This window comes from Palaemon carinicauda, chromosome 27 (genome assembly GCF_036898095.1).
Source record: "Palaemon carinicauda isolate YSFRI2023 chromosome 27, ASM3689809v2, whole genome shotgun sequence".
NCBI lineage: Eukaryota > Metazoa > Arthropoda > Malacostraca > Decapoda > Palaemonidae > Palaemon > Palaemon carinicauda.
Window position 1 is genome coordinate 35,641,062 of NC_090751.1, and position 12,500 is coordinate 35,653,561.

A 12,500-nucleotide genomic window follows, 5' to 3' on the forward strand; every position below is an offset into this window, starting at 1 on the left:
ACCATACGTTTAATACAGAACTTGATCGTTTCACATGAAATGACCATACATTTAATATGAAATCTCCTAGTTTCATATGAAATGGCCATACATTTAATATGAAATCTCCTAGTTTCATATGAAATGACCATACATTTGTTCTCATATCACATCTGGTAATGCGTATCTTCTACATCGTTAGAACTGATTCAGCGATACGTTCTTTAGAATCCCGAATCCATACCAAAAGTAAATAGTAAATATAAATAGCAAACAAATAAATTTCCTTATGCGAGTTATTTTAATACATACCACATAATGGATGGAAAATTTCTGATCAGTTTAGTAAACTGTGCACGTTTTATCCGAAGTGTAGGACGGGTCATAAAATACCATGACACAGTGGCAATGCTTGAACTTTATGTTCTACTCACGAAGTTAATACCTTTATCTCTGTTACTTTTGCACAAGTGTTTATTATTTTTCCTATTTTTTTTCACGTTTATTCCGTTACTTGTCTACTAAATTAATCTTTTTCATTTTCCTACTGTGAAAGGATTGTTATTACCATTTCCGGGTTCTTGGCTTCCTAGCTCATATCACGAAAGTGATGGTTACAGAACTCGAGTCTTGTATTAATTAAGTCCTCCCCCAAGAAATCTATTTGGAAACTATTGCTTGCTAGTTATTTTTATGCTCTTTGATATATAAAACAGGGCATGTTGCTAAATCTATTCATAATTTTGCTTTGTTCTAGTTCTCCAACTCCAATCCCCAAAATAGAAATGGATACATACAATGTCCAAATTTACAGGCTAGACAATAAATAATGGCTTACCCAGGGTCCTATATTTAAAGGACCTTGGGCTTACCTAATATTATCAGTCTTGACTCGCTATTTTAGTTCTGTCGTCCCTTTAATTACCATTATAGTTATAAAAGACTGCTTTATTCAACAAATATTAACTCTAAGTCCTTTTGCATTGGAGGATTGTAATTAAATGTTGAAACATTATATTTTCAGGTTGGCTCCTTACTCGTGATAGCGGAAGTAAAAAATTAAAAATCTCTCACGAAAGACAAAAACTGTGTTGTAAATTCGCTCCGTAGTTCAGTAGAAAAGGATCATTCGAGGAATATCAAATAGGGTAGAAGACCTACAGAATATTTCTAGCCAGGAAAAAACATTCTCCACAAGTATGAAAATCCCCATGCTAAGAAGAGTATCGTACGATTCTTCTTCATGAAAAAGCAATAGAGATATTTAACCTGAGCAGCGCTTCGTTCGTTGTGTCAAAGACTACAGAAGTTTGTTTTGGTCTTCAGGGGAAGGCAGAGGTGTAGGAGCCTCATACTATGGCAAGCGAAGACGGTAAGTACTAGGTTTCTGTCAACTCTTAGATAGTAGCCACGTTGGCACATTTTCTTTGTGCACTGTAGGTTTATTTTAAGTCGGAGATAAGTGGAAAAGTTAATTAGGTAATTTCTATGACGGTAGTTTTCCGTCAGGTTAGGCTTATATGTTTTCAGTAGGGTTAGGCAAGTGCTTTATCCATTTCAAACTGCACCGACAAGAATCACAATGTATTTACTGGCTGTACCTTGTTTTACCATTATTATTTTTTTCATTATAGGTCTCTTCATTTCATAAAACATGCTAAACATTGTGAAGTACTGTAAAACTTCCTTCAAGAATACATACTGGGGAAAATCATGGGAAGTGGCCATTGCCGAAAGTAATTTTTCAATATTTAATATATACGAATAAAGGAAACTTTAAAGTTTAATATACATCATTAACTTTGAGGACAATCTCGAAGTATCCTTTTGTTTTTAAGCCCAGAAAGCATGAAGTATTTTGTGGTATAGGACCAGGTTGTGCTTAGGCTTGGCATTGGCCATTGCATATCTGGATGGTTTTATAGATTATTCAATTTTTGGTATAAAAGTGTTTCTTTGGTTTTGAAAGTTGAAATTGAGTCGCCTACATCATGTTATTCACATTGTTTCAAAAGTTTGATTCTGTATTTTTACCATGACATATATTTTCTTAAAGACAGAACGCATGATTAGGTGTACAGTACATTTATAAAGCTTTGTCAATTTTACATACCCCTAAAGCTAACACGCTGCAACTTTATTCACACAGTACCGGTTATCAGCGTTACTAAAAACAAAAAAATTACCAAGCATGTATTAACTGGGTATTCAAATTAGATCAAACTTTTTAAAATACCATTGTTCAAAATTCATGTTAGAGTAACTTGAAAATAGGCTCCTCTTACAAATTGCTATATCTTTAAAGTTTGTACACCGGATAAATGACAACACAACCTTCTGGAATAAAACTATGCCATCGGAATTTTGGGTCTAATTCAAAATTATGAAAGCATGACTTAATATTTTGTTGCACTATGATTTTCGCATTCGATCAAAATATGGCAAGCGGATTCTTACTCGTCGAACTCAGCCAACAAGCACAGTTAACTATCGTCATCCCTTACTAAAATGTAAGTGTAATTTTATCGATTTATCTAAAAAGAAGGGTTTAAAACTCTGCTAGTAAAAAGTTGTTGAAAAATTCTTTGGAAAATAAATATTCCTATTTAACATGGCCTTATATAAAGTAGTGTCCAGAAGGCGTTATAATTCTTTCAGGAGATTTTGTGTACAACCGTAATACAATTCACAAAGAGCCAACTGCAGATCGGAAATATACTAAGTACGACTTGAATAATACAGTATGTCTTCAAAGCTTACTTCGATATTATGCTTCGCTATCTAAGAGAAAACTGCTTTGGGTTGATACAGAAACCCATTGCGTTCCTACTGTAATATAGGAGAATTTCTTTTCCATTTTATATATTTTTGTTAGAGGAATGAAGACGGTTGGCTCAAAAAGGTAATTTCAATTATAGATATAACGCTGACATCACAATCTGCAACAAAATGGTGAAGAGCCTTTGTATTTTCTTAATCTATTACTAAGAAAATACAAAGTAAAAAAAATAATGTTTTATAAGAATAATTTATTTTTACTAATATTAAAGGAATTATAAATTATTTTTTCTCGTGTGAAATTCCCGTTTACAGCTCTAGAATTGTTATCTTATTATTCGGTTACTACCGAAAGGTAACTATTGAGCATTGATACTTTAAAATTGTATCACTTAAATGAGTCTATCAATATATGGAAAAGTATAACGTCTTTTTAAATAATGTATAACTTATGAAATAGAAATCTAAAGCAAAATGGGAAAGGGCACCATAATATCTGAACGTAGGCCTAACTGTTGGTTGTCTTTTATCCAGAGAGAATACCCATCGTGAGAGAAGAAATCCCAAATGGATATGGCAGCATCTCCACAGAGGAAGGACGCTCCTCGGACCTCTGTCACAAGCAAAGGGAGAGTCAATGTGGCTACAACAATGGGGACATCGAGCAAAATGGAAATCTCGGCAGCCCTGTTGTTACAGAAACGACGCTGGCCAGATTTTGGATTCTGTTGGTGTTTTCTGTTCTTTCTTGGTTAAATGTAAGTATTAATGTCACAGACTGAAAACTTTAATTTTTTAGTTTTCGTTAGTGCTTATTTTTTTTATGTTTGGTTTATTTTCATTGATGTGGTGGTGTTGGTAAAGAATAAATTATTCCAGTCAATCTGACAACTGCTTATTGTTACATCTCGATTCCCTTCGTTGTCGTGTCAAATCTATGAAATCCCAACGAGTTCCCACAAAAATTCATGGTGGGTAGTAATATTTTTTTTTCCTGTGTAGTTGAAAACGTCATTCTTAGTGCCCAAATACCTCTACTGTAGGTTCTACAGCTTTTTTTGCGGCCCAAAGATTATTTAACTAGCTCCTATTAGCCATCGAAGTACTGATGCTATGAAGGCTTCTAAGAAGTAGATTTTTCTTAATTCATGAAACCCAATGACATCATACATTTTATTATGCTGATTACGCCATATGATACTCTTAAATAATAAAGAATGTATACAAATAAATCTCGTAGGTCCTGCAAGACGAAGTGCGCTTTCGTGTGATACAGGCCCAGACAAAACCATTAAAGAAAAATCAACGTGTAAAATACAAGTTAATTAGAAATAAGAACCTGTTAATTCAAATGACAATAGATTTATAGAGTAACTGTATTGTAACGAAATATACAGACAAAAGAGCAGTGCCATAGCAAATTTCAGCACTGAAATGGTATAATTTCTGATGCAGTTTTTACGCAATTATTTGTTCTGTAATAATCAAAGTCGTGAATAGGTGCCCTCAAGTAGTTAATGTCCCTAGCTACACTAGCTTTACATCCTTCTACTCTACTCTACATCGTCAGGATGCCAGAAAACTTCAAATCCATCAATCAATCTATCCCTACATCTTACTGCCCAACATTTTCTTTAGACTTTTACTTCATAATGAAGGATAAACAGAAGTAAAGAAATTTTGTGTCCCTAGTAATCATGTTGAGAAGTTTTAAGAATTCAAATAGATGAGGCAAAGAAAGCGAATATAGTTTATAGTGTGTCTAGCCTCCAGCGTATGATGCTAGTTATTATGAAAGTTGCTGATAAATCTAATTAAAATCGATTACAAAAGCAAAGTTGATATACGACCACCTCACCACAGAATTGATGCCAGATAGTCCATAAGATAACATTGTACGGGGCGTTTTTTTTTTCTTTTTTTGCAGGCATTGTTATTTCTAATTAAAGCAAACAACTTTTACAAATAGCAGTACGGGTGTAAATAGACTCCTTTTTCATTGTTAGTCGCAGTGATTCCACCTCATAAGATATATTAATAATCAATGTCACGTTAATTTGAACGAAATATAATGTAATTCTGAACGATTTGTTTTTAACGAATCATTTACTCTTAAAGTAACACCTTAGTTGCTTTATTATGTTCTTGCCATCCGTTTGTAAAACAACTGTCATGTCAAACTCATTAGTATGCATATCACAAATATATTGTGATTGATCAAAATATAAAATTGAATGATTAATGATTTTCTCACAATGTATCCTAGCCACATCTGTTTTGTTTAAAAAAAAAAAATCATGTAAATTATTGACTGGTAAGAAATCTTGCATAATTTACATACACGAGATTACAAAATAAAATAACTTCAAGATGAACCAACCCTATGGCATGTTAAGCCTGAGTAATTACATAGCTTCATCTATTGCAGTGTGTTCTATGGGACACATTTGGTCCAATCAATGAGAGCGTGGAAGCAGCTTTCCCCAGTTGGGGACCTTCCACTGTAGCCATGACTGTCAACTGGACCACGATCATGTTCCTCATCTTCGTGGCCCCCATGTGCTTGACCATACAGCGCTGTGGACTGAGAACTGTCGTGATCGTGGCGGCTGCAATACTTTTCCTCGGGACGAGTCTACGATGCATCACCACCAAATTACCTTGGTTTACTGTGTGCGTCATTTATGTTTATTGTTTTCTTGTATCTAAAAGGTGAAGCCAACTGTATAGAAGTACTTAGTGTTTTACCTTAATTCAGCATATTTTAGTCTTCACAGGGATTTAATTATTCCCTTTAGAATTGCATGAGAAGTTCCTATATATTGTTAATATGAATGTTATATATTATACACACACACACACACACACACACACACACACATATATATATATATATATATATATATATATATATATATATATATATATATATATATATTGCCTGAATAAATACATATTCATATATATTGCATATAAATTCATACTAGTAAACGGATACATACATATATGTATACATGTTTATATATAATATACCTGTATGTATATATACACTATGTATATACATTTACATAGGCGTTTTATATATATATATATATATATATATATATATATATATATATATATATATATATATATATATTGTATAAACTAATATCAATCTACTCTACAGGCTTAGTGACTTGTGCTCTATGCTTGTGGGCGTGGCAAGCACGATCATTTTAGCTGGACCTTCACTCATAGCTTCGGAATGGTTTCCTTTAAACGAGCGAACGACCGCCGTTGGTAAGTGTATTCACTTTTGGGTGGAAATTGCATATTAGTGATGAATTTGGACCACAGTTTAAACTTTTAAGGTAATTACCTTAGTTTGAGGTAATTTTCATGGTTTCAAGGCAATTATTATTATTATTATTATTACTAGCCAAGCTACAACCCTTGTTGGAAAAGCAAGATGCTATAAGCCCTAGGGCTCCAATATGGAAAAATAGCCCGGTGAGAAAAGGAAATAAGGAAATAAATAAATGATGAGAATAAGTTAACAATAAATCATTCTAAAACAGTAACAACGTCAAAAACAGGTATGTCAAAAACAGATATGTCATACATAAACTATAAAAAGACTCATGTCAGCCTGGTCAACATAAAAACATTTGTTCCAACTTTGAACTTTAGGAGTTTTACTGATTCAACTACCCGATTAGGAAGATCATTCCACAACTTGGTAACAGCTGGAATAAAACTTCTAGAATACTGTATAGTACTGAGCCTCATGATGGAGAAGGCCTGGCTATTATAATTAACTCCTGCCTAGTAATTTGTTTAGCTAGCCTAAAATTCAAGGAAATTGGGAAAAGATTTAAGGTAATCTAAGGTAAAAAGCAGCAGAATTTAAGGTAATGGCCACATGGCACATGCTTGAATTTAAACCCTGGACGTTTATTTTTTGTGGATATCAAGTGTTTTAATGAGCATGTTTGCATTACATAGTTCTAGTACTGTTATGATTCTATCCACAGTTCGCGTCTGACAACTATTTTTAAAGTTTGTGATGCATATGTTGAAAGACTTGAACTAATGATGATAGATATTACCTGATGTGGGCGAATTAAACATTTCAATTTTCCATGAATAAATAGTTTGTTTTGATATGTGATGGTTAACTCTTTTACCCTAACTCAATGTTATTTTCGGGTTCGAGTGTTCGAGAAGAGCATCATTCAATAATATTTTATTAAGTTGATATTAGACGTTTCAGTAAATATGACAATACTATCTTTTCATTTTTACGGGCTGGCAACTGTGTGTGTGTGTGTGTGTGTGTGTGTGTGTGTGTGTGTGTGTGTAGATTGCCTTACCTTATGTAAGACACGGGCTCTTGCCGCTGGGCAGCCCGTAAAAACGCAAAAGCCCGTGTCTTGCTATTGGTAAGGCAACCTACACAGATCCGATCCTTTTTATTCACCAATGTATGCTGTTATATATGAAGTTTTCGATGTGGCATCAATTAATAGCTATCAGAAAATATTTCACAAACGAGGAGATACTGTACAGAATGAGTAGAATCCCATGGAAACAATTGCACCCACTGGGAAAGTAATGGCCAATAAGTGTCAGCTGATTATAGATTTTGACTGTATATGTGATGTAAGTTTCCTCAATTCCTTGTATTATTTAAATGAGGGTAACATTCCTTCTTATCTCTGAAGGAAAACTATTATTTCAAGGAAACCTGAAAACTGAATTAATGTAATAGCTAGAACACTTAGTTATGGTTTTAGACACTTTATTTTTTACAAAGGTAGTTTCCTAGGTTTTGTCACATTAAGGAAATTATTCTCTTACAATAATAAAAAAAATATCCTTCATTATCAAAAGTGCATTTTGTCGAAGACATCGTCATTTAAAAATATTTGTTTGGTATTTTAATTCATTTTGTAAGAGTGGTTGATTCACTACTATTTTTAATTCGTGGTTCACATTCTTTGGTGAGAGTAGCAATTTGACAATAGATAATGATTATTTCATTTTCTTAGCTCATTCAATAGATAGCATGAATCATGGTAAAATCTAGAATGCTATGCTTACTAGATACAGCAATTTGAAATATTGTTCACCTTTTTTTTTCATAAAATTCAGCTCTGAAAAAAAAAAAAAAAAAAAAAAAAAAAAAAAAAAAAAAAAAAAAAAAAAAAAAAAAACTGTACAAAACTTCTTTGTACCAAAGAATTTGAGATGGAGAACGACTGTAGATTGTTTTGACTGATCCAGTATCACTAATTACACACTGTCTCTTGCTTTACATTATCTGAAATTACGTGTTAATTATCATTTACTTTAAAAACATCACTGGATAGTTTGTTTCTGTTTGTAAGCAATTTCATGCAAACTAATACAATTAACATATACGTCACTATGTGCCTCTTGGTTACTTTCTTATTATAGACTACATGTTACAGGGGACATTTTTTTTTTCTGCAACGTGGATTGAGGCTGTTATTCTTATAAAAACTACTTTAAACGGACTATTGATAGAGCAGCTTTGTGTTATTCATAACCCATATAATACGTTAGGAAAATAAGGTAGGCTACTGTGTACGAATGGAAAAAAATTACAGCAAATTAAATGCTGTAAATAAACTGTTGCTTCAATAAAGATATACAATGTAAAAAAAAAAAAATACATACAAATGAACTTAGAATGGTAGTACGTCAAGTTTACTAAGGAATTATTTTGGCGCATTGAGCAAAAACGCGAGAATACCTAGAAAAGTACTTATTTCTGACAATCTTTTGCTCTACCTTGACTTTTGACATATGATTTTCAAAATATAATCACTTCCACGTCTCAACATAATTAATCCATGAAAGTTTTACTATATGATTAAAATCGTCGTCAGGAAGTTGTTCACAAGCAAACAAACAAACAGGGGCGAAAACATAACATCCTCCACACTTCGTTGACCATAGCTAAGTGTTCTAGCTATTACATTAATTAAGCTTTCAGATTTCCTTGAAATAATAGTTTTCCTTCACAGATAAGAAGGAATGTTACCCTCACTTAAATATACAAGGAATTGAGGAATCTTACATCACATATACAGTCAAATTCTATAATCATCTGACACTTACTGGCCATTACTTTCCCAGTGGGTGCAATTGTTTTTAAGTTGACTGTACATCCCTTAGTTTCCATGGGATTCTACGAAATCAGTTCAATTCGGAAGTTCAATAGATAGCGAGTGAATAAAGAACTTGTGATATTCTATAACGTTTCCTTTCCTTCAGCTGTCATGATGGGTTCCAGTCAACTGGGAGGAGTCGGAAGTTATTTGGAACCACTTCTGGTGCAGACACCCGGCCATGGCGTGAGTCCGGAGGAAATCAGGGGTCAAATTATGACGTTGCTGTACATAGGTGGGTCTTATTCGGTGGCTCTTAAGTTGCCCTATGTGATTACGTGAAAGGGAAGTAAAAATGAATTACAGCTCCTATAAACTTGCTATTCGTGGATCTAATTCTTAAATGCATCTTATTTGGAGTGTCCGTAAATAAACATAAAGCATTTTGTTGTGCTTTACTTTTCTTCATTTCGATGACATGTTCCCGCAACTTGACAGATGTTTTGTGTTTACTGCAGGTGCTGGAGCAACAGGTGTGTTACTTGCAGCCATTTTGATTTACTTTCCCTCTAGACCTCCGTTGCCGCCTTCAATCACGTCCTCAATAACCCGGCTTGATATGAAGTCAGGCGTCATATCACTTTGCAAGTGAGTTTGCTTTTGTAATAATAAAAAAAAAATATTGTTCATCTATTCATAAGAACGACAATGCTTGTTACTGATTTATTTATCCGGTTTGCTTATTTAGTGCTTATCGGACTTAATTCATAAAACCTATAGCATTCTAAAATGACGCACTTTTTCTTACAGGAACAAGGACTTTTTGTTGATCTCATTAGCCTACGGCATTTCCGTGGGTCCGCCAATTGCTTGGATTCCTGTTCTTAACTACTCGTTGGCGCCTTTGGGATTTCATCAGGTCAGGATCTATATGTAAATTCCTTGGGATTGAGGCAATGGAACATTTAATTATATTTTACTACCTCATAATGTATACAACTAAGTGCTGGTCTCCCTTCTCTTCATATACTGTGGTTAATCGAGTCAAGTAAACTTTTCATGGTGAAGTAAGCCGTACATCAAAGATCTCTAGAACAACATGACGATTGCACCAATTTAAAATCGAATAACAATCACTTCAATGTGATGCCTATTTTGGTATGATAACTGCAACACTTCAACAATGAATCTACCTAAATTAATTTTTAAATTTTCAGAATTCCATAAGTCTTGATATTTTAACTTCGGTCCCCTTTAACTGAATAATTTTTAATATTTGTTTTTATAGGACATCTAAAGAATCTCAAAAATTGTAGATTGACCAAGCAAACTGCGCGACTGCCCCTCTTTCGGGGAAAACAAGATTTGAAGAAAACCTAAATTGTTCAGACTCTAGAGCATTGTTTGTGATTTTGCAGGACCATGCCATGTGGATTGGTCTGTCGTCTGTCCTGACATCAAGCCTCTTTCCGGTTGTCTACGGCCGGATCATGGATCGTTTCCATGAACACATGAGAACAAACCTCGTGTTCCTCATGTTCCTCTCCTCTGCGTGTTTCTTCTGGTTCCTCTTGCTTTCTTATGGCACAATCCCTAAAAGCACTTGTAAGTAGTAACGAGACTAAAGAAAGTGTTTTCATGTTAAAATGATTCTTCAACTTTATGCTTCGTTTGTTTTCCTTTGCTCATTTAAAGATTTCGAGAACCAGAGTAAATTAAGATTTCATTTTTTTAGGCTTATAGTGATTGTAGAATTTGTTGCACATTTGATTATTTAAAAATATTGATACATGTATTAAATACAAATGAAAATTTGGATTTCGGATTACAATACAAATGGCGGAAAAATTCCAGTAGACCACTTTATGATACACAAATTAACGAGTTTTTTTTTCTCTCCACAAGGGCAAGTGTATGTGTCTGTTGTAGGAGGCTTGACGTTGAACTACACGACAATCCCGCTATTTTATGAATTAGCAGCGGAAATTGCTTATCCTGTTCCCGAGATCCTCGTCTCTGCCATTCTAACTGCTGCTGATAATCTAATCAGCACTTTGTTTCTATCCGTTTTCTTGGTACCCGGCATTGGTAAGATAGTTTGATTTATGTTATACTATTTTCACTTAGTTTAAACTAGTAATAAATAAGCTTTTCTAGGTAGATGATGAAATCACGTTAACTTTAGTTGGCCCTTGTTCAGTTATGTTGATTGACTCCTACACAAGTAAATTAGCAATTAGATGTTCTTTGAACTACCTTATATGTCTTGTCATGTGACCTACACATTGCCTTTTGCCGATGAATGGTTTAACAAATTGATATCCTACAAATTATATAAAATATAGTACGTAAACATTGTTCAAAGCCCGGTATGATCTTTATCTGATATTGAAATTTCATATTGCCAATATATTTTACTCGTCTTTTACCAGACATTGATAACATAATTGCAATAAGCATCGAAGGTAAATGGGAAGAATCGAACATTACTGAAGCAACGATGCATTTTGATTTTGAGATCACTATCCTCTCAGTGCTTAGAACTTTCGTAAGCACTAAGAATCTAAGGCATTCAGCTGTAGATATTACAGGGAAACTTATTCATTTATAAAAGTATTTCTAACTGTTGTTCAGTATCCAAACTTCCAGTATTCGGTGGTCTTTTAGGGATTTTGTATCCTGTTATGTTTTAACAGGCCTTTTTCGTATAAGTGAATTTGTTTTTTTCAATTTGTTGAGACTGCCATGCCATATGTTTTATCTCTCTCTCTCTCTCTCTCTCTCTCTCTCTCTCTCTCTCTCTCTCTCTCTCTAGGAATTAATGATGATGATGGAGGGGAAAATGATGCTGCCAAAATAAACAAAATGTGTTGTTTTTTCCAGGCTACAACTGGGTGACCATCGTTCTGACCATCTGCTCCTCCTACTCCATCATCCCTCTCACGCTTGCCAAGATCAGATACATAAGAACAAAGCTGGATTTGTCTGATACTTGACTAGAAAGGAGGAAATATTCTATCGATAATTAATTGGAGAATATATAGCCGGTATATTCCAACGTTTCCTCTCTTAACATGACTGATAAAATAATAGAAACACGATGGCATCATAGTTCTGAAGAGGCGTGAATGATGATTTAAGTGATGAATTAAGACTTCTTGAGGAACTTGTCGGTGGAGGTAGGGCCAGGTATTCGGCAAAAATATGCGAAATGTCATAATTTGGGTCTTTATTGTTCTTAATAAATCCATGGCAGTCATTAGAATTAATGTTGTTGTTGTTATAGATTGCTTGGCCCTTCTCGCCAGACACAGACTCTTGCCATGTTGCAGCCCATAACTGTTGGCGTATTTTTTTTCAAGTGATAAAAGGATAAAAATGGCTATTTAAACGTAAAATATATATAAAATACAAATTGCAATTACTGATCTTTTATTTTTCCATTCTTATGTCGTTATTTTCTTACATTTGTATTTTTCTGTGAACTGTTAATGCTCACGTTTCCAAAGATCTGCTGAAGAAGTCGAGAATTCAGTTCAAAATTTGTCTTTTTGGATAAACTTAAACTGAACCATTTAAATGATATTTTCATAAATAGAAAAAACATGATGAATATCTAGTTAT

General features: G+C 33.8%; 1 protein-coding gene across 1 annotated transcript in view; it reads left to right on the forward strand.

Annotated features, from left to right (window-relative positions):
* Window positions 1–12,297, forward strand: part of LOC137620685 (solute carrier family 49 member 4 homolog) — a 30,209-nt gene extending 17,912 nt beyond the window's left edge. Inside the window, exons 2-11 of the mRNA XM_068351030.1 lie at window positions 1,004–1,351; window positions 3,292–3,515; window positions 5,186–5,430; window positions 5,927–6,039; window positions 9,043–9,171; window positions 9,395–9,524; window positions 9,687–9,795; window positions 10,295–10,481; window positions 10,782–10,964; window positions 11,760–12,297. Of these exons, the coding sequence (XP_068207131.1) occupies window positions 1,336–1,351; window positions 3,292–3,515; window positions 5,186–5,430; window positions 5,927–6,039; window positions 9,043–9,171; window positions 9,395–9,524; window positions 9,687–9,795; window positions 10,295–10,481; window positions 10,782–10,964; window positions 11,760–11,872 (1,449 nt within the window). The 5' untranslated portion in view covers window positions 1,004–1,335 and the 3' untranslated portion in view covers window positions 11,873–12,297. The remainder of the gene's footprint in view (window positions 1–1,003; window positions 1,352–3,291; window positions 3,516–5,185; window positions 5,431–5,926; window positions 6,040–9,042; window positions 9,172–9,394; window positions 9,525–9,686; window positions 9,796–10,294; window positions 10,482–10,781; window positions 10,965–11,759) is intronic.
* The last annotated feature ends 203 nt before the right edge of the window (window positions 12,298–12,500 follow it).